Source organism: Balaenoptera physalus (genome assembly GCF_965194825.1).
Source record: "Balaenoptera physalus genome assembly, chromosome: 12".
Classification (NCBI taxonomy): domain Eukaryota; kingdom Metazoa; phylum Chordata; class Mammalia; order Artiodactyla; family Balaenopteridae; genus Balaenoptera; species Balaenoptera physalus.
The window spans coordinates 2,723,239-2,745,691 of NC_138897.1; the positions used below are offsets into that span (position 1 = coordinate 2,723,239).

Below are 22,453 nucleotides of genomic sequence, written 5' to 3' on the forward strand. Positions count from 1 at the left end.
GCACCCATGCGTTCAGCCCTTCTCCACGCCCTGACCCTCTGAATATCATCTTCATTTTCCCCGTGATGGACTCTCAGAGTGGCCTGCGTGGTTGGCCCAAGGCCAGGTGGGTAGTGAAAGGAGGAGCTAGGCTTTAGGGCAGCTCTCTGTCCCTCTAGGTCGGCACCGAGCAGCAGAGATGGAAGGAGAGCCGCAGGTGGACGTTTAAATTTTCTAGTAGCCACATAAAAAAGTGAAGAGACAGGAAGAAATTAATCTTCATATATTTTCTTTAACTTAGTATACTCCAAATATCATGTCAGCATATACCAACTATCAGTGAGGTATTTTACAATTCTTTTTGTCTCAGTGAATCTTCAAACTCGGGAGTATATTTAACTTACATCCCAATACGGCCTGACCACTTTTCTGGCCCTCAGTGGCCACATGTGGCTGGCAGCTCCAGACCGGACAGCAGGCTCCACAGCCAGGCCCATCCCTGTGGGCCCTGCTGCCTCGCCGGGCAGTGTCCCAGGACACCTTCGTGGTCTCCTCCATCCAGGTCACGCCACCCCCCCCACCCACCCACCGTGCCTCTCCTCCATCGCCCGATGAAGAGGAAAGAGAAATTGTGAATGACCAGTATTGTCCGTTGAGAGATGATGATGGGTCTGATTTTGCCCTCGGATGGAGCGAGCTGGGGTTGAGGAGGAGAAGCAGGAGGGGGCGGGAGGGGCTGGCGAGGGGTGTGGATGAATGGCTGCCCTCTGTACCCTGGCTGGACCAGTAACCGCAGAGCAAGGGTAGTGATGAGTGAAAGTCCGGTGCAAAGGAGAAAGCAGGAGCGTCCTTTTTAAATCTGCCCAAATCCAGAGACCGTTTAGGGCATCGGGAGTGCCTCCTGGTCTCGCGGCTTCCTCTGCCCTCCCCTGAATCACCCCCAAGCCTCTGGGGCACCTTGCAGGGTCCGACCTGGGAGTCAGCCCCGGACTCCACACCAGGTGCTTCATGGTGCTCCCACAGACACGTCAGGACACTCGTCACTTTGAGTTGCCCCCAGTTTTCTCTAACAAGAGGCAGGCTGTTCTAACTCATGTGTGCACTCTGTCCCTTCAGAGTTCACAAGTAAGTTAGCTGTTTAGCACTGAAAGTGTCTCAAATCTTTACTTATTCCTACATCCATTCACCCATCCATAGGCAGGTGCAGACTTTTATTAAGCACCTCCCCTGCGTAGGACTGGGCTGGACTCGGTGACAAAAGCCTGGCTTCCCCACCAGCTGTCAGGTGACCTGGGGCAGTTACTTCACGCCCCTGGGCTTCGGTTCCCTCGTTGGCTACGGAGATGAGAAGATGGTGAACATTACGTGAGCCGAAGGATGTAACACACAGAGCGATGCCTGGTACCCAGCAAGTCCTGTGTGCTCTTGCTGCTTCCGTTCCTAATGTTCTTATTCTTGCTGCTGTTTTAAGAGAAAAGGTCATGCATCTTCTGTCAGAGTAGCTCCCAGTCAGATTGGAGAGACCAGCAGAGTTCTGACCCTGTGCCCAGCGCAATGACGGGATACAGGAGGGAAACCGTGGGGACCGGGGGCCCTGGCCTGCCTGATGGTCTTTAACCAGCGTGGAGAACAGGCTGCAAGGAGCAGAGGGAAAGACCAGGAGTGGTCCTTCCCTGTGTCCTCGGGATCAGGGAAACACGGGCAAAATGTTTAAATACTGTAAACAGGATTTGACCTGGGGCACCCATTATACAATCCCTTTCTGCAAATCTCTCCCAGTTTCGGCCCCTCCAAAGGCTGTGGATTCTGAGTCCCCCAGGTACCAGCCCCACCATTTCCACAGCCTGACTCTGCCTGTCAATCAAAGTGTCCCCCTCACAGTGATTGCTGGGAAGAGGCATCCTTTTTGATGAAATTTGCGTCACTGAGGGGAGGGCCAGTGGCCCCTTAGACATTCCATTGGTGTTTCCATTTCTGACACCATGCTGGACGGCCTTGGAACTTACTGGCACAAGTCAGAATACTTTCTGGCTACATAGAGATAACTTTGGCTCGGCAGGACGGCCCTGGCCCCAGGCCTGTCGCCTATGCTCAGCAATTGTAAGCTGCTTCCCTCCTGAACCCGTGGGTGCCCTAAACACCGTGATTTCTGACGACATCTCCCAGAGCAGCAACGAATGTCCTGCGGGAAAGAGCTTTCGTGCCATTTTTTGTTGTGCAGAGGAAAAAGACTCCCCAGCAGAGACCGATATCAGAGAGGTAAGAGGAAAATCGGGAGAGCCACAGATGGGAAGGGTTCAGGGAGAGAGAGGGGTCCGAGGCGGGCAGAGCTGACAGCTGCCCTGGCGGACACTCAGGCCCCGCCCAAGTGTCAAGTGTGGAGAACCGGGGCTCCCAGCACCTACAGACCAGGACCTTCAGAATCCACCTCAACACCTGTCACCTGGGGCTTACTAGTGCTGCCTGGCAGGGGTCAGTGGAAGGTTCTGGAAGAGGGCTGGTCCCTGGGGACTCTGCCTCTCCTGCTTCCAAATTTCCTACTGACCTTGAGCGAGTGGGATTTCCAGCGTCCCTGAACTATTTCTTCTCACCTGAATTCTTCAGCTTTGTTTAATTTTCTTGTTTGAGCACTGACCTCAGTCCACACGGGAATGAACTTCAAGAAGTTTTCATACGAAACTAGTGAGGCCATTGCTAGTCAGAAGCGTTACCACCAGGAAACATAAGAAACAAAGAGTAGTTTATATTGGCATCCCCACAGATTTTCCAAAATGAGTGAAATCAAGTGATGATCTATTGCAATTTTCAAAAATCTAACAATAATAATTTTGAAAGCCTGCTTTTCACCTGTGGGATCTCTATACTTTTCTTGGCAGTGGTATCTGGCTCACAAAGTTTCTCCAAAGGCGCCCAGCCATGTTTCTGGAGTTTTCTATTTAATCAGCTTAAGAAAAAAGATACCACACTGAAAAACAAGGTCTGAGAGCAATTGCAGAATTTAGACTCGTGTCTGATTTTGCAGCGGGGAGTAACTTGTTAGTCTGTTTTGTGTTTCCGATTAACTTGGTTCGCTATCTGAGCTGTTCTTCAAAGCCCAGTGTGTGCTGGGCGCGTCTCCGGGGATAATCACGCCCCGGGGAAGCCGTTCTCGTATTTACTCATCACGGACCCCGCTGTCTGATGAGCCCCTGGGAAGCTGTACCGGCAACGCTCTGAGGCATGAGAGGTGTAGTTTGCACATATACACAGAGGCACTCAGTAGCTCAGCCCTGGCCACCAGCATGGAGATGGAAAATGTAGATTTGACGGGAAAATACGTTTCCTTCAAAACGTCTGACGTCCCAGCTGTGGGACAGGCTGACATTTTCCCCCCGGGGCTTCACTCCTCTGCAGAACTGTAATCCTGCGTCCTGTTGCCCCAAGTGTGGCATGTTGTCAGCAGTCTCCCTCGTTCAGGAGGCCCCGTGCTTTTCACGCCAGCCTCGGGAAGGAGGAATCTTCCTACCACGGCCAGCTCCGTGCCATCCTCTGTCCTCCCACGTGGAAATTAAGTGCTGTGAGGGCTGCTCGCGGATATTGTGCCCTTGTCCCCCGCCGCCCCCCGTGCTGCTGTTTGGGGGACCCTAAGTGCACAGCCCGTCCGGGTGTCCAGGGCGCCCCCGACACCGCCGGCTCCAGGCCGGCTGGCTGCTGGCGGCCTTCACCTGTGGGCCCCAGGCCAGGGCAGGGTGTCGTCCACACGCCCCGCGCTGCAAACGGCACAGGTGGGCCCTTCAAACCCCAAATCCAGCGTTGCTTTCGCCCCACATCACGCTTCCTCCTGCAGTTCCTTGTTAGAACCAACCGCCGTCACCACGGCTACTTCGCAGAATGGGAAGCGGGTTTGCCAAGAAACTCACTTCCGTCCAGTCGCCCAGACCCACCTGATGGGGCTGCCGTGTCTTCGAGCAGGGAATCCACCTGGAAATTTAACGTTTCTGATTTGATTTTGCAGTGTGTTGGCAACTGTTAGACCCATACATGTGTCATTCCATTTTCTTAGGCCGCTTCCATGAACAATTTTTTTTGAGAACTCAGGTACTTAAGTTAATCAAATAATATACGTTTCAAAGTTTAGGGGGCTGAAAAGTAGAAGGTATTTCCCTGCAGACACTCACCAATCTAGTCGGATACATGAAAAGACCTAGTCAGCATCTAGTAAGGCCTTAGATTGCAAGGTGCAGGCGGACTTTCCCTTGTATCTGTCTTCAACAGTCGCAGAGTCCTTTCTCTGTCTGTCTGTCTGTCTCTCCCTCCATCTCTATCTGTATCTCCATCGCTATCTCTCGCACACACCCATAAAGAATTCCCCTTCACCTCAACTGCACAGCATTAAACCGCCTTCCGATAGGCAGATGGTGCGCTGTACCAATAGCTGCCATGCGTCCGTTACGCACTGCGGACTCTCCGCTGCAGCGCCGTCCCGCAGGACCTTCTGCCTCGTGCCCCTGCTGCCCAAGAGGGCGGTCACGTGACACACGTGGCTAATGTGATTGGTACAACAGAAGAACCAAATCCTTAAACTTTAGATTTAAATAGCCATGTGTTTTGAGGCGCAGTGCAGTTCCACTGGGTGCTTGGGGTGTCCTCCTAGTTCTAGGGTCCCCAGAACCCTGCCTGATAGGCATCAGCTCCAATTCTTGTTAAGGACAAAAACTGGGTCTTTCTCAAAGTCGTATGATTGCGTACAAAAGTGAGCATTGAGTTCAGAAGGTAAAATCCTCTGGAAACACACCCTTATAAATACCAGCAACTGCAGAGGACAGCGCTGTGAGCCGTGAGCTCCAGCAGGTGGAGCAGGTCTTGCCCTCACTCACCTCCCTTGGCTGGGAGGGTCTCACGGCCCCGTTGCTTACTTACGGCTCCCTCCGAAGGGGGCCACCTGCTGCAGGGTTGGGAAACGCGCGTTGCAAACAGCATGCATTTATCTTAACTGCTTCTGAGTTTCATGCACACACAGACGCCTACCCACCTGACTTGCTTAGTGCCTCCAGAAGACTTTCAGTGAGCTTCTAAAAAGAGAAATAAAACAGTGTAGAAAATGCATCCTTTTAAAGAGGCTTCCCAGAATCAGTAACCTTCTGGTTACAGTCATGGAGAAATCAACGTGGGGTCTGTCCCTGACTTGAGAACGAGCCACGAGAATATAAAATGAAACCTCTCATTCCGGGTTGGTTTGTGAAATCGCGTTTGTATTTAAGAACCCAGGGCCGCCTCTGAAGGGGGGCTGTCTGTGCCCCGAGGGATGGCTGCGGTGCCCCCGGGGGATGATGAAGATTACCATGTTGGAGATGCAGCATTTCTCACCCGCAGGCGAGCACGGTCTCACTAAGTCTACCTTCACAGCAGGTTCTCGAATGTGCTGAGTCAGCACTGACTTGCTCTTGGAAGATACTAAAGACAAAGTCTCTCATCACGGTTCTGCACAGAAAGCACGACCCTAGCTTGATTCTGATTTCTAAGGACTGAGAGTGGGCATTTTGCTTCCTCTGGTAAACTGAGGGCACTCACACCTTTGTCAGTCAGGTGGCAACAGGCCTCACAGACACACATGTGAGTGAGTAGTAAAGACAGGGGTGTAATTAGCCAGCAGACCCCGGCCCCTCAACAAGCCTTAATAAAAATAATGGGGCGATTATGAAGCGGTGCCCCAGGCAGCATAAATCCAGCGGGCAGGCCACACAGCAGCACGTGATTTATGAACTTGCCCGCTGCCTCCAGGCCCGGCTTCACTCCGCCCCGTCCCTGGCCCAGGCCCAGCCCCTCCCCATCCTAGGGATGGCCTCGTGGACCCCTGCTCGGGGGCCCCTCCCGGCTCAGCTGCTAAGGGAAGGGCCCCAGCAGTCAGTCTGCGGGGACCTTGAGGCCTCCGACTTAGGGTTGAGGGTTTGAAAACCCCAGGGGCCTCGGACTCTCGTGAGATGTGCAACTTCTGTGTCCTTTCACCCTATTTATTATAGGGTTTATTAGGGTTGGGAGTTAGTTCGCCAACTTAGTTTTTATCAGAAACCGTGACCAACCTTGCAAGCAGCTGACTTTGGGCCAGGAAAGTCGTTCAATAGAAGTGATATGTTTAACACTGGTCATTAACTTTATAAATGACGTGACAATAAAATCATTCTCTGGGTAAAACTACAGCAACAGTGGACCGTGCCCCCGAGGGGACGGCTCTTGGATATTCAAGCCACCCACACACGAGGCTTCTATCCTTACATCATGTTCTTGGGCCCCGGGCAGCTGATCACGTGGAATCCGGTGACCCTGGAACACACGCGTTCATCGTCTTGTTTTCAGCGGGACTCAAAGCGTTCCTTCCGCATTCCTTCCCTCACCCTGTCATAGCCCCTGATTCCTCTGTCCCCGCGTCTGTAACGCTAAATCACTTATGAGAGCTGACAGGACGGGGGAAGGGAGGCCAGAAATGTTGGCCTGTCATCAGATGCGCAGCACAGAACAAGCAGAGGCAGCGCTGACTTCAATTAATAGTTTTTTTTTTAAGCTGGGGAAGTATTTGAGCTCACAATGGATACGCTTTACGTGAAATAGTTTTCAGGCTCCGTTTGGGGTTTATATTTGATTGAGAACATGATTCCAAGGATGGCACAGCAGATATGTATTCTTGAATTCCTACTGACATGAATGAACGTGTTTAGATGGAAACTCTCCTTTCCAGGGGGTGGATGAGTTAGATTTGCTGGGAGTGGAAAGTAGTGCCCTCCCGTAGGTGGTTCAGGTTGACGGGCTGGGGAAAGGGCTTAGGTGGCGGATTGTTTTAAGCTCCAGTCGTTTCAGGGCTCGCCGCTGGGTGTGCCCATGAAGGCTCCCGGCCATTTCTCATCCCCTGCCAGGTAATTTCAGAAAGGCCACCATGTAATTTTATCTTTGAAGACAAGTTTATTTCAGACTCTGAGAGTGAAAAGCGTGTCACCGCGTATGAAGACTCTGTGTTTGTTTTGTTATTAAGGAAGAACTTTTTTAATATTTAATCAAACCCTCTTACAATGTTTTAAATGAAACAAAACCTAAAAATCCAGGTTTCAGAATGATGCTTCCTGTCTTTTCTCACTCATTACTAAGGCAATATGGTCTTTTTGGTTAACTTTTTTTTTAAATGATTGCTTTTATTTATTTATTTATTATTTGTTTTTGGCTGCGTTGGGTCTTCGTTGCTGCGCGTGTGCTTTCTCTAGTTGCAGCAAGCGGGGGCTTCTCTTCGTTGCGGTGTGCGGTCTTCTCATTGCGGTGGCTTCTCTTGCTGTGGAGCACAGGCTCTAGGCGCATGGTCTTCGGTAGTTGTGGCACATGGACTCAGTAGGTATGGCTCGCGGGCTCTAGAGCACAGGCTCAGTAGTTGTGGCGCACAGGCTTAGTTGCTCCGTGGCATGTGGGATCTTTCCGGACCAGGGCTCGAACCCGTGTGCCCTGCATTGGCAGGTGGATTCTTAACCATTGCGCCACCAGGGGAGTCCTAAGGCAACATGGTTTTAAAACTTTAAATTTGGAAGTGAGAGATTTTATAGGCTGGAATACATTTGTGAAAATTTATCTTTCTGTGTTTGTCAGTGTGTGTGTGTGTTTGAGTGTGTGGCATTTTTTCACCCGCCAGCCTCCAGCACTGCAAAGTGCCCATCGGCAGCTGTGTGGACACGTTCTCAGGCTCAGCCCATGCTCTGCACTTGGATGATTCTAACACACCACTCTCCTAATTGAGATTTGGTATCCACATTAATTTGATTATCATACAGTTAAACAAAAGCCTCGATAAAATTCATTATTGTTTCTGTGGCTTTTGATACTTGCAAAACAGACTCTGTTGTTCAATACGTCCTAAATTATGCTTTAGCACAAGTCATATGTAACCAAACACAAGCCGTCAGTAAATAGATAAGGCAATTTGGTAGTTACATTAATTACCCGTGGCGAGTGAGGAAGACTGCAGCCTGGGTTATTCACAGACGTGCGTGCATTCACACTCTACTGTTTCAGAGCTGCATTAAGTCGCTTAACAAAATACCAACATCTTGAAATTTAAAAGTAAAAGGCGAACTTAAATGTTGGTTTCGACTGTTTGGGTAGGAATTTGCCTCTTTCAGGAATCAGTCTGAGACGTGTCCTTGCTGGCAAAGCCGCATGCTGTCTCCACATCTGGGGGGCCTGGCCTCTGCCACCCGTACCTGCTGCCCTGCCCCCCTGCCCTCCACCCTCGCCGCCCGGCCCCTCTCTTCCAGCGGCTCACCTTACTCTCTTCGAGCTGTCGTCCCACCCAAACCATTGGGTTCATTTTCCTTCTCTGGCTGGTTTTGCCTCCTCACCCTGGAATGCAAACCCTGTGGGAACGGAGACTGACCCACTGGCACCCACATGTCCCAGGGCACTGGACACTGCACGGCCAGTGGGTGCCATCACCCCAGGGTCAGCTTATGTGGCATCTGCTCAGTGCACGGCGTCCAAGTTGATCTTGGTAGTGAACTTCACACCATGCTGGGGCTGGTTACTTCTGCTGGAAATACCTTTAGGGAAGGAAACTTCTTTAAATACATCCCCCCAAATTGCCTCCCTTTGATTAAGTAAAAATAAAAGGTGTCACCTACCAAATGTAAAATAGCTAGCTAGTGGGAAGCAGCTGCATAGCACAGGGAGATCAGCTCGGTGCTTTGTGACCACCTAGAGGGCTGGGATAGGGAGGGTGGGAGGGAGACCCAAGAGGGGGGAGGTATGGGGTTATATGTATATACATATAACTGATTCAAATTGCTATACAGCAGCAACGAACACAACACTGTAAAGCAATTACACTCCAATAAAGATGTTAAAAAAAGAAATAAAAGGTGTCAGGAGGCAACTTATTAATGTAGAGTCACATTCCGTTGCACTTCCTTTTCTGGAACGCAGGTGCCTCCCAGGAACCAGGAAAGTATCTAGAATGTCGAAAGCAGGTCCCATCGGTCGTATCTGCTCACCAGGGCCCCGCGGCAGTGACTGCCCACACCGGCAGGTATTTTAACTGGGGAGACAGATAATAAACACATCAACATGTGAATTAGGTACTTCAGATGGTGTTAGGGCTCAGAAGAAATATGCGGGGTTGGCGGCTAAGGAGGGCAGGGGTGAGGGCTGCCAGGGAGCCACCGTGATGGGGCAACATAGAGCAAAGGCCGGGAAAGTGGAGGGTGGGAGCCACGTGGCTCTCTGGGGACAGATGTTCCAGGTGGAGGATATCGCACGTGCAGAAACTGAGCCAGCCACTTCCTTGGTGCATCGGGAGAGGCAGGGCTGGAGGGGGTAAGATAGGAGGCCAGGTAGGCAGGGAAAGGCCTAGATCACAGAGGGCCTAGCTGGCTGTCAGGAAGCCCCGGGAACTGTCCTTCTGAGAGATGATGGTGCCCGGCCGGGGGCGAAGGTAGATGCCTTGAGAAATGGTCAAGTTCCAGTTACCTTTGAAGTGAGAGCTGGTAGGATTTGCCGATGAACTGGGCGTCAGAGAGAGAAGGGGATGAAGGGTTGGGGCCTGGGCGTCAGGGGTACGCCTGTGCACAGGTGAGGAAGCGTGGGCAGGGTAGGTTAGCGAAACAAACAGGTGAAAAATCGCCGCGAGCTTGAGGTGCCCCTTAGGTGCTCACCTTGCAAAAAGCGTCGGCAGAGACGTCCAGGATTCATAAGTCTCAGATCAACTAAGGAGACGGGTTTAGAGAGGAACCCCAGGCTGAGCCCTGGACTTCAACATTTGGGACCAGGAGGGTGAGCGGCCCCCGCAAGGGAGACCAGGATGGGGCAGCCACGAGGTGAGGGGATGGACACGCGTCGTTGGGTCCGGCAGGGAGTGCTAGAAGCATTTCACGGGTCAAATAGCACTGAGTCCAGGTCAGAAAAGGATGGAGGGTCGACCATTGGAAGAAGCAGCCCGGGGTCCCTGCTTTCCGGGGCCAGAGATGCTTTGGTGGCATGGTGGCAGTGAGACCCGATTAGTATTGGGGAAGGAGACTGGCAACAGTGGCCCAGAAACCTCCTTGAGAAGCTGTGCAGAGAAGAGGAGCCAGACCCAGGGCGCAGCTGGCAAGGGCATGGAAGCCAATCGGGGCCGTTTTGCTTTTGACGTTGGAGTTTTAAGAGCGTGTTCGTCAGCTGATGCAAATGGTACTCTGGAGAGGGGACCGTCGCCGAGGGTGGCAGGGGATGCCTGCTCTGATAAATGGTGGTTTTCTTTGGAAAAGGAGAGAAGTGGTTCATCTCAGCCTCAGGCAAGCGCAGGCCAAGCTTTAAGATCTGACCCCATGTCTGCAGCCTCCTTTGCAATGGCGAAGGCCTCTTGGCCAGCTGCCACCGCAGCGTCCCGTGAGGTGAGAGACAGTGGGACAGCACTACGGCCCCCCGGACACACTGCCTCGTGTTCAACTGCTGCAGGAGAGCTGCAGCTCGTATTCAGGAAAGCCTGCCGAGGTTTGGAAGCATGCCGGCCGTGCTGTTGTGTCTGGAAGGAAATACCTGGCTGTAGGGTGGACGCCAGAGACCCAGCTAAGCAGCTGCCCCCCACACCTGGGGAATCACGTTGCCCTGCAGGCGGAGGTGTCCAGGGTCCGGCGCGAAGGGATGAGGGCCTGGAGCGGTCCTGTAGTCACCTGCCGTAGGTGTTTCAGGCAGATGCTGCAGCCAGACCCTCCAAGCTGCATCCGTGCCACAAGGAAAGTATTCCTGAGAGGCACGGTGCGGTGGTACCTTCCAGCCTGAAAGATAGTGCAGCTTCCAGGCACATCGTCCTAGCTTCCCGTGGTTGCCGTGACACATCATCACACACGGGGTGGCTTAAAGCAACGGAAACTCATTTTCTCACCGTTCTGGAGGCCAGAGGTCTAAAATCAAGGTGTCGGCTGGGCCGTGCTCCCTCTGAAGGCTCGAGGGAGGAGTCCTTCCTGCCTCTTCCAGCTGCTGGTGGGCAGCGTCCCACAGAAAATCTTTTTTTTATTCTATTCTACTTTGTGACAATTTTAGTCTTTTAAAAAGAGGTTTATGGCAGTGTTTTTCAAGGTGAAATATGACGTGGTATTTATAGAATATAGTCCAGGAGTTTATAATGCTGCTTTTTGGTGAGCCATTCTTAATAAGAGATTCCTCTCAGTTCATTATTGGAATACAAAATATTTAGTTACTTACTCTGCTTAGGAACATTGTATCTTTTGCCTTTCTCGCCTTTCTTTCAGTGTTTAAGAGAAAATCGACCTTTGATTTTATGATTTTGTTCTTGAGCATATAAGCATGCTCTAAAACATTAGGAGACTGAGCATGATTGTTTTAGGTCACAATTCCTATGGTACTTAAAATAAAAGGATGGTTTCATTAATATACGGAGAAACCCATTTGATCTGCATTTTCCTGGACAATTTAGTTGCCACCTGACCTTCCATAAAGAGGTTTTTCAAAATATTTTTTGTATCTTCTCCTAACTATACTCTGACTTGATTATATTGTCAATTATGGAGCAAGAGAAGGTCTGTGGCCTGAAGAACCAAATTTCCCCTGAATGCATTTGCAGAGAATGTCGCACGCACACTTTTGAGGAATTGATCGTATTGGTCTCGGTGGTCGGCATCTATCAGCACTGTGTGTATGATATTCCTGAGATGCACTTGGTCTCTTAATCAAGTTCCCGACCTTGAACGGGTGGAAACCAGCTTTGGCCTGACTGTTTCTCTAGCTCCTGGAACGAGTCCGAGCAGGTTTCTGTTTCGGTGATTCGCCTAGGTGGTCACAGGTACAGAACTCAGCTACGAAGAAAAGCACCTGCAGAGGCAAGTGACAATTCCATTTTGCAAAACGAGTTTGTTCCTTTCGAGCAAGGGAACCAGAACTCAGGTACAATCAGAGTTTGCTGTGAAATCTCTTTTTCTTTCACTTCTCAACCTGATTGCATTGACATGCACCTTAAAACCTGATTTTTACTTAAGATTTTATTTCCACCTCTACTAAAATGTGGAAAGTGATCAGAAGATGCATAAGAGTAAAATAAATCATGATGATGTCCGGCACTGACAGTGCTAGCTGAGGGTCAGACACTGTTACAATCACTACACGTATGGACCCATTTCGCGTTCAGAATAACCCCGTGAGATAGACGGTATCATTATGCCCATTTTACAGTGAAACAGGAAACGGAGGAGGTTGAAGAGATTGGCAGAGCTGAGGTATATATTCAGAAAAATGGTCAGACTCTGATATATCAACGTGTTTTTCCTTTGAGCAAAGATTCATCTCCCATTACTAGACTTTTGCCCCTTCTACCGTGTCTGCATTACAGGAAGCAGTTAAATACCCATGTGTAGGCATAGGGTGATGTGTTCAGGGAAATTAAGTAGGAGAGGTTTTCATTCTATAAAACTAAAGGAAATGCATTTACTTTCAAATTAAGAAAAGCAGAGTTTTCCACTGCCTTCTTCTGTTTTCAGTAATGTAGAATATCTTTTCGAACTGAATGAATGCCCTTCTGTGAATTATCTTTAAGTGCATTTTATTTAAACTTTCCATTCACAGGACCATCAGACTCTTTTTAGTAAAAGAGATACACGGAACAAAGCCCACTGCCCTCTCTCCCACCACCCCATGCCCTTCCTTGGTCACCATCCTTCTTTTTCTACTTAAACAGCTGATGGAGCAGTAACTTCCAGGAATAAATAGCAGGATATTTGTGTTCCTAAAATAGATGTTAGAACGTCCAGTTACGTAACAGGTCTCAATAAACAGTTTTACTGTGACACTAGTTAATACTTATTTTGCTGTGACCAGTGTTGAAAATAAAGTCCTGAGCTCCTTTCTTTGTGTTCATTATTTAAAGAACACTGCGATCTTAATTACGCTACCAAATGGTCTTGCAGAGAGTGTAGCTTTTAAACTAAGTAGTAAAAGGACCATTTCCTAATCCAAGATAATGGCTTCACAAGCACCTCAAGCAGGTAGTTCTAAACTTCCTTTAGTGATGCTACAACGTTTCATTTTAACTACCTGCAAATGAAGCATTTATGTTTTTTAAAATATCTTTATTGAGATGTGAGTCACATGCCATACAATTTACCCATTTAACGTGTACAATTTGGTGCTTTTTTAGTTTGGTCATAGATACGTGGAACCATCACAACAATCAATTTTAGAACATTTTCATCACCTCACAAAGGAACTGCACTCTTCTGCTGTCACCCGTGCCCCCCCGGGACCAGCCTCCCAGCCTGCAGCCCTAAGCAACCACTAATCGACTTTCTGTCTCTAGATTTCCCTATTCCGGACATTCTGTGTGAATGTAATCATGTAATATGTGGTCTTTTCTGTCTGGCTTCTTTCACGTAGCGTAATGTTTTCAATGGTCACCCATGTTGTAGCCTGTGTCAGTGCTTCATTCTTTTTTAAGGTCAATAATATCTCTTTGTATGGATATACCACATTTTGTGTATCCATTCATCCATTGATGGGCAGTTGGGTTGTTTCCACCTTTTAGCTATTATAAAGAACTCTGCTATAAACAAAAACTCATAGACAAGTTTTTGTGTGGACATATGTTTTCGTTTCTCTTATATAACTTCTGAATTTTAAAAAATCCTGGATTTTCGTATACTCATATCATCAAAAATGCTTCCTATGTTTTCCAGACAAATCTAGAAAAGGAGTCCTGGATTTGAAATCTCATCTCATTGAGAGTTGTAACATCATGGCTCTTTTCCTCTGGAGTCTACAGTGCTGAGTGGGAAGCATTTTCAGTGCCTTTAGTCATAAATCTATTCAAGTTAATCATTCTAGCCATCCTCCCACCCCGCCCTACCTGCAACCCCAGACCACCACTAATAACTTTCAGTCTCTACAGATTTGTCTATTCTGGACATTTCTTAAATATGCAATCATACAACAGGTATGTGTATATGTGTGTGTGTGTGTGTGTGTGTGTGTGTGTCTGGCTTCTTTCACTTACATAATGTTTTCAAGGTTCACCCGTGTTGTAGAATATGTCAATACTTCATTACTTTCTACTGCTGAATAATATTCCATTGTAGGAAAATGCCACGTTTTACTTACCCGTTCATTAGTTGGTGGACATTTGGGTTGTTTCCACCTGTTGGTATCACAGATCATGCTGCTATGAACATTTGTGTATGAGTTTTTGCACGGACATATGTTTTCACTTCTCTTGGGTATGTACCGAGGCTGCATCTGCAGGGTCAAATGGCGACTCTGTTTCTGAGGGGCCATCAGAGTCTCTTCCGCAGCGGCTGCACCATTTCACTACAGCGTACGAGGGCTTCCACGTCCTCCCAACAATTCTTGTTATCAGTTTTTTTATTGTATCCAGCAGTGTCTTGTGGGTTTTGATTTGCATTTCCTTAATGGGTAGTGATGATGAGCATCTTTTTCTGGGTTTATTGGCCATTCATATGCCTTCTTTCTAGAAATGCCTATTCAGATCCTTGGCCAATTATTTTAATTGGGTGATTTGTCTTTTTGTTGTTTAGTTGTAGGAGCTCTTTATGTATTCTGGACACTAGACCCTTATCAGATAAATGATTTGCAAATATTTTCTCCTATTCTCTGGGTTGTCGTTTCACTTTCTTGAATACCGTTTGCAGCCCAGAAGTTTCAAATTTTGACAAAGTCCAGTTTATCCATTATTTCTTTTGCTGCTTGTGCTTTTGGTGTCACATCTAAGAAACCGTTGCCTAGGCAGCACTTGCTTTAATGACTAAATTAAATCTAATTCTCAGTCATTCTCTAATCCTTGTCATGTGGTCCCTGCTTTCAAATTATTCTTTAAAAGTGGAGTTTTGATGACTCACAAAATGTCTTCATGAAAAACTCATCACCGTCCTATATGTTTGTGAACAGATTCACGATTTTCACCCCCTCTCTGTTGCTTCTCTTTGTCTAGACCAGTGGCTCTCAACAAGGGGACCCCCCCCATCCTCCGGACATTTGTCAATGTCTAGAGACATTTCTTGTCACAACTGCAGGGGCTACTAGCATCTCCTGGGTAGAGGACAAAGAGGGAGCTAAACATCCCATGACACGCAGGACAGCCTCTACCCCACAACAAGGCTTATCCAGCCCAAAATACCAATAATGTAGCATTGAGAAGCCCTGGTCTAGATGGGCTAAGGTCACACTTTTGCCTGAATATCTCCATCCTGTTCTGACGCTGCATAAAAAGGGACATGCCATTGAGATGAGTCAGTTTATATGAGTCTGATTGTCATTTTTCTTCATATTCTTTACATTGATCCCGTAAGCTTTCAATGTTTTGCTAGTATCGTCTGTTACTTGTCCAAATCCAGCCAAGAGCAAGACTGTGATCCTTGTTTATTTTAAGAAATAAACCAAAAATGCTGAATAGTAAGTACAAAGTAATAAGAACTATTTTTATATACTTCTTATTACTTTGTACAAACAATACACACTTACACATGCATACACACAGGCACACACACTCATAGACGTACGCATGTATACACACAAACACATACACACACACACAATTTTTTCTGGTGTTGATACTTCAGTACTTTAACAGTTTCAAACAAAGTTTATCACCAGATTTAAATAACAAGAACACGCAGGAGAATTTCTTTAGCCACAGAAAATACCAGTAGATTTGACCCTCCCCGCATGCGTACTGGTCCCTGAAGCACCCGCACCGCCCTGGGCTGATGGGCTGTTGGCCGGGACGGTCTCACTGCTTCCCTCTCCCACTCCGGTGGCAGCTGAGATCTCTGAGATGTGATTAGAGAGCAGTGCTGAAGGAATTTAAGCTAAACACGTACAGCCAGCCCATATGGGGCCTGGATTTATTCTGAGCCTGAAAGGAATGATTCGCTTCTTAAAACAAAAAGAGAGAGAGTTTCCCTTAGAGAGATTCTACAATTTTCCTTGAAAGCACAAAGTGTTCCCAGAGCAAGGAACTGCCTGGAGAGCATCCCGGCCTCCACCCCAGCTGCCCACACCTCAGGTCTTGGCTCCCGCTGGCTTATCTCCTTCCTGGGAAGACGCTGGACCGGGGTGTCCCAGCAACCCCAGTGGCGGAGCCCATGCTAGCTCCTGGGAGTCAATGGGCAGGACCGGGAGCTGAGGGGGCGACCACCCTGGAGACGGGCGACATTCCAGCACCCTGGATGCAAGTCAGCCCGTCAGGATTCCCATCGGAGACACTCTGCCTTCCGACTCTGCAGCTGCTGTCCACCCTCTGCTTGAGTCCCCGGGTTGACACCTCCAGGGAGAAATGAGTGGGAAGAAGGATTGTGTCACAAAGCGTGTATCAGAGCAACGAGTCCGCACAAGCTGTCCAAAGATGCTCGCTTGTTGCCATCGCTCCTTCTGTTTCTTCTTGGAATTATCTCCCCAGCGTTATGGGAAGGCTTCTCTACCTTTCCTCTGATGAAACCAGAATCTTAAAAATATCTTCAATTCACAGGAATTTCCTAATCAGACAGCAAGAACCTCTGAGTTATGACGCTCATTTCACACTTAAGCAAACGAATTAGAGGAAACTCCAATTGTTTTCCCAAAGTTACCCAGCTAGCAGGTGGGGCACCTGGAGTCAAGTCCAGGAAATGGGCCTCAGAGACCCAATTCTTAAGCTTCTGTGCAAATAACAATTTGGTGCGGCATACTATGTATGTCTTTGATCGCATTAAAGCTTCCTGTTGATAAAACACTATATCTTAAGAAAGGGCTGTGTTGTGTTGTTTTTCCCAGGATGGTGAAACTAACAGAGGAGAATCTGAAAAAAAGAGAAACCTTCGTGACCTTTCCCGGGAGACCTCAGAAGACAATGACGTGTTTGGTACGTAATATAAAAATTAGAAGATGTGATTTCATATGAGAATCGTGCGCAAACACATTCTCATTTGGAGAAGGTCTTAATTTTTTTAATTACGTGAGTATCCGTGAATCTGTTCTCATTATTAGAAATGCAGCCTCTATAGAAACCTGGAGGCCAAGCCCACTCCATTGGCCTTCTGGGAACGTCCATTCGTTCTCCCCAATGGGACCGCCCTGGCCGCCCATGGTAGCCGTCCTCATCTTGTTTTTGCTTTTGGTTTTGTTTCGCATGCCTTTTTGTACCCACAGACCCCGGACATTTCCCAGATTTTCGCTTGCTATATGCTATGTCTCTAATCATCTACTTGATCAATTGGGTGTGGGCATTGGGAGGCCAAGCAGTTCTGGTAAAAAAAATAGCTAACAAGGATGGGAAATAGTCCCAGAGCCTGGATACGGTGGTGTTTATTTTAACTACGAAGAGTGACTCAGGAGGTGTTGGGAAATGTGTTTTCTGTAAAAGTTTACTTTTTCATCATCCTAGAGATAGAGGTTGCCTCTCACCCCAGGAGTGAACGGGCAGGTGCCCACCCATTCCTGTATTAACGCTGTTGGGTCCACCTCTGCCGCGTGACAGTGACCCTGGATTACTTGCCCAGCGTCACAGGCCAAACTGGAACACGAGCAGACCTGCCCGTGGGCATCGCTCTTTTCTCCACGTATTCGTATTCCTGGAGTGTGAGGACCGAACGCCAGACCCTGAGGTCTCATTTATCAAAACTAGAGGGCCCGGTTTTCTCGCTGCTAAGATAAGCCTTGGCCACAGTCAGCCCAGCCTGCAGGTCTGACACTCAAGGAACAAGGCCTCCCCACCGTATTCCTGGCCTGGTCTCTGCTTATTTCTGGAAAGGGTTTCTTTACGCTTCCCTTGTCAGGCAGGAAAATCCATCCCAGTTTTCTTTGTTCCTGATTTACCTGCTCTTTTTGAAAAATCCTTTCCTTCTCTATAATTCCTTCCTTCTTGAGCAGAACACATAATTACAGAAGTACCACTGCCCACTTTTTCAGTGTCGTAAGCTTCCATGAAAATCAACGTAACCCCAAGGCCCAGAGACAAAACACTGAGGATTAGTTAGATGGAAATCAGACAGGAAATCAGTTACTCTCTCCCGGAGTCTACCTGCGTCACGATGATTTCCATAGGGATTTTTTGGACCTGAACACAGTCCAATGCCTCTAGGTAGTGGGGTTTCCACTCCTTAGGGGCAGAGGAAGGAGTAGAGGATGGCATCCTGGCTTGGAGAATAGCGTGTGGCCTTTGGACTACAGAGGGAGGCACGTCTGACTGTCAGTGACCTTAAGGCTAAATCTGCCTGTAAACCTCTAAGATAAAGGTGTCTTTAGCCCTGTATTCCAACTACATATGTGTATAAACACATAAAAGAGAATGACAAAGTAGAAATGTCCATAGTTAGGTTCTATATATGAATAAGAGTAAGTTTTAGAATTTTTTTTTGGCTAAGCTTACTTATTTTTAAAGCAAGCATCATATTTATCATTACCCAGGTCTACCACTTTTAGGATTATTCGAAACAACGTCAGCCAGTCTTTTACTGTCAGATACACACACACACACACACACACACACACACACACACACACACACACACACCACAATTATATTGCATGTGTATAGTACCTGTATGACATAGCATGAAAAAGATCTATAATAAGCCTTTTCCTTAAGTTATAAACATGGTGTAATTCCTGAAGAACTTTTTTTTTTTTTTAATTTTATTTATTTATTTATGGCTGTGTTGGGTCTTCGTTTCTGTGCGAGGGCTTTCTCTAGTTGTGGCAAGCAGGGGCCACTCTTCATCGCGGTGTGCGGGCCTCTCATTATCGCGGCCTCTCTTGTTGCGGAGCACAGGCTCCAGACGCGCAGGCTCAGTAGTTGTGGCTCACGGGCCTAGTTGCTTCGCGGCATGTGGCATCTTCCCAGACCAGGGCTCGAACCCGTGTCCCCTGCATTGGCAGGCAGATTCTCAACCACTGCGCCACCAGGGAAGCCTCCTGAAGAACTTTTAAAGGCAGCCCGCTTTAACCTTCTCAAATGCATACTCAATTTGGAGAAATTTTTTATTATCTGGAGTTGAATGTGAAAGCCAATGGAAATGCAGATGTTTCAGTGCTGTCACAAAGTTAGATTTGCCTTTTACCGGGAAGAATAATGCCACAAGCCAGCTTCTGCCTGTCTTGTCTACTGTGACTTTGCGGTGCCTGGAACGCTAAGACAGGCTGGAATATCTGCTGATTGGCGGTGCCGCTCCCAGGCCAAGCTCTCAGCCCATCAGCGCGATTAGGGAGTAGTTCCCTAATCGTCACCTTCAGGGCATTGCAGCTGGTGCTGCTGAGTCACAGCAGAGGGGAAGCGTGACCACGAGTGAGGGTGACACGGGACACCTCCTGGGCTCCACTGCTCTGTGCTCTGCCATCCTGAGTCACACGGACGTGGGCCCTGCAGAGCCGTCGGGCATCTGCTTTTGAACTTCATAGTCTCCCACTCCTAACGCTTTCCTGGGGTCCAAAGCCACGGCAGTCTAAAGGTGCAGAGTGATGAGGGGAAAAGAGGCTGAAGTAATCTTGGCTCTCCATCTTGACAATCTACTTTTGGAGGAAATATGTACGATTTCCTTTTAAATCCTGAAGTGTTGTACAAATGTCACTCGGCGTGAAATCAGCGGCTCCCTCCCACTTTACAAAAAGGTCTTTCCCTGACTAGACAGAAATTCCCCGAATCTAAGAGGAAACGACGCTTTCGCGATGTTCCATGAACCACGAGTCACCAGCAGGCACTTAACGTTACTCATCAGGCTCCTGGTCATCATTCTGTCCGTGTGTCAGCAGAACTGGGGGGCAGGTGAGGGATGTGGGGAAGGCCATTAGCCTTCCCCTAACCCACGTCTTCAGGACACTCGTACTCAGGGTCTCGGTGGAGGTTGGGAAGGCCAGCTTTGCGAGAGTCCTGCAAGGCGTCCCGACTGGGGACTGTTCTGGAGAGTCCAGAGGCTCTGTGGGCGGCGCTGACCCCCGCACAGGTGCCTGAGTCACTGGCTCACGTGCCTGATGCATGAGTTGCATAACTTAAACCAGGGGAACTTCCTCCGTGTGTGGTGAACGCCTTAGGACTGACTTGGCAACGCGCTTAAGAGTTCTATTTACTTTTTCGTTCTCTGGGAAAGTTTCACTGAAGGATTTAGATCTAAGTAATAACTCATTGGAGCGCGCTTGTAAATCTCCTCCTGTAATTTCTCCTCTGACTCTGGGGCGTTACACTTGGGGAGTTTTGCCTGGTCACCCAAAGAGGAAGGAAACATCTTAGGACTCGGGAGCCCTACAAGAACCGCGTGCTGTCTGGGCTTCAGGGAACCAGGGTGTTTTGCGGTGGGACAGTTGCTGAGCTTTTTCTGGAACCTCACAGCCACACACATGGCACAAGCTAGCCCTGCCATTTGAAACCCAGGTAGGAAGGAAGGTGGGCCTTCACCGCCAGCCCCCTCCCCCTCCCCCAGAGCTAAAGCAGGGGGCTAAAGCAGGGGCAGGTAATTCAGCCGAGGCGAGCAAAAGCCCTAGGTCTCCCTAACTGTACCCACGAAGGAGCGAGGTCTCCAAGAGAGGGCACCCCTGCTCTTTCCAGAGCAGCTGTGGATCCTTCCAGATGCGACCCTCATCTCAAAAGTCAGAGCGGAGGGCTGAGTGCCTGTCACGTTGGGTGAACGCTGGTGCAGCTCCACAGGGTCATAGGATTGTGAGAAGCAGCCGCGCGTCGGGTCAGAGCACTTTACACATCTAAGCCACGTGCGCGTCGCAGAGAAGGGCAAAATCCTGTGAAAGTCACTAGTTCACTGCTCAGATAATGGAGGGAGAATTGTCGATGTTTAATGTTTAGGGGGAAAGTATTCATATTAGAAACATTTGCGTGTATGTCTAAGTATATAATTATAAAGTATATAATATTATATATTATTAATTATATTATTATATTTTTTAGTGGATAGAAGTATATATATATGAATGCATATATGTGTGTCTTTATTTCACAAGGCTTGAGTTAACTTGCAATAAGAAAAAGAAACAAAATACAAAAACACGTAAAGCGGAGATGAAGTAAGGCCGCACGTACATTTGTTGACTGTATAGCAGTTGCTGTGTTGAACTTATTTAACCTGTAGTTTCCCAGCTGCCCGATGGAAAGTGAGACCTTGTCAGCTTTTCCTTTAACACAGGACGTAGCCTCCCCCTACCCCCATGATTTAGCTCTGTGGTTTGGGGCAATGTACTCCCTCATCTTTCTGTGTCTTGGTTTCCTCACCAGCACGTAGGGGTGATAACAGAGCTGCCCGTGAGAAATAAACAAGCTGACACCTGTGTGTCACTCTTGTCTGCCACGGTGACAGCTGTTGTTATCAGACAGATGCCCGCATGTGCTCCTCAAAGGAAGCAAAGCTGTAGTTAACACACTGTCAGAAAGTTTTCTTGTTTAAATTTTTATCACAGATGATCACGTGGTCGTCAAGGACCTCAAGGTGTTTTTACGGCATATTGGTGATCGTTTCATATGCAAATTGAAATAAACTGAATGAGCTTCCTTGCAGCTTGGAGCCCATTCAAGGCTGTGTCTCTACCTGTGACCTGGTGTATCATTCCCGCCACACCCCGAGGCAGCTCAGCCTCCAGGGAGGAGAAGTGGGTGCCCCTCATGATGGGGAGGACCTGTGAGAACGTGTGTGGCCTGAGATAATGCTCGGCCAAGTTTGGAAGATACTCTGCCACAGACAGATCTTTTCCCTGAGAATTTTCACATAGCGTTTAAAAAGAAAAAAAGTTGCAATTTTTGTTTGCTTGTTTCCAAGAACCTTCCACAAGGAAATCTTTTTGAGATGCTATTTTAGGTAATATTTTATTTAATATATTTTGATTATTGGATTAAGTTACAGAATCAGTAAGTAGCAGTCATTACTGATGTAAAATTCTATCTCAACTCAGTAACGAACGTAGGCGAGGGACCCACTCTGTCCTGCCCTGCAAACTCCTGTTTAACTGTCCCTCCCCAGATATAATCAATGCCCTTCAGAAATGATGATTGCACAGTCTTTTTCCTGAGACTATTTGATGGTAGCCTTAATGTATTGCTAATTGTGATTCAGCTGTTGCCTAAGGTCTTCGATTCTTATCTAGACAAGTGATAGAATCGATACTGTATAAGGGCTCTTTGGGGTGGATAAAAATCATAGGATCAAAACCAGAAGTTGAGAACTTGAAGGAATATTAGAATCCATCTTACCCACCCGGTCATTGTGTCGATGAGGGTCTGACCGCCAGGACAGTGAAGACAGAGGCCTGGGGACACACAGGCAAGGTTGTCACCCAGGGTCCCTGGCCCTGCTCTGAGCCCCACCAGGAAAACAGTGGCTTGTCCTGGATGGCCCCTGGGGAACAGAGACGCCTCTCATTTGACAGATAGGTTAAAACAGTGGAACATCGTAACACGTTATTATCTCTCTGTGCATTTGAGTGAAAATGAACGACGCTTTGTGTCTTTTCAAGTACGCGTTTGCCTATCTGCGCTGCCTGGTTGTAGTTCCCGCGCAGC

At 48.2% G+C, this 22,453-nt stretch overlaps 1 protein-coding gene across 8 annotated transcripts in view; it reads left to right on the forward strand.

Annotated features, from left to right (window-relative positions):
- MBP (myelin basic protein) overlaps window positions 1-22,453 on the forward strand; it is a 110,458-nt gene that overhangs the window by 30,705 nt on the left and 57,300 nt on the right. For 5 of the 8 annotated variants that reach the window (XM_082417745.1, XM_082417747.1, XM_082417749.1 and 2 more), the window contains exons 1-2: window positions 8,927-9,013; window positions 16,735-16,822. In XM_082417745.1, coding sequence (XP_082273871.1) covers window positions 8,942-9,013; window positions 16,735-16,822 — 160 coding nt within the window. In that variant the 5' untranslated portion in view covers window positions 8,927-8,941. Of the gene's footprint in view, window positions 1-8,926; window positions 9,014-16,734; window positions 16,823-22,453 lie in introns of those variants that run through there. The other 3 variants (XM_082417746.1, XM_082417748.1, XM_082417752.1) reach the window with 1 other exon arrangement.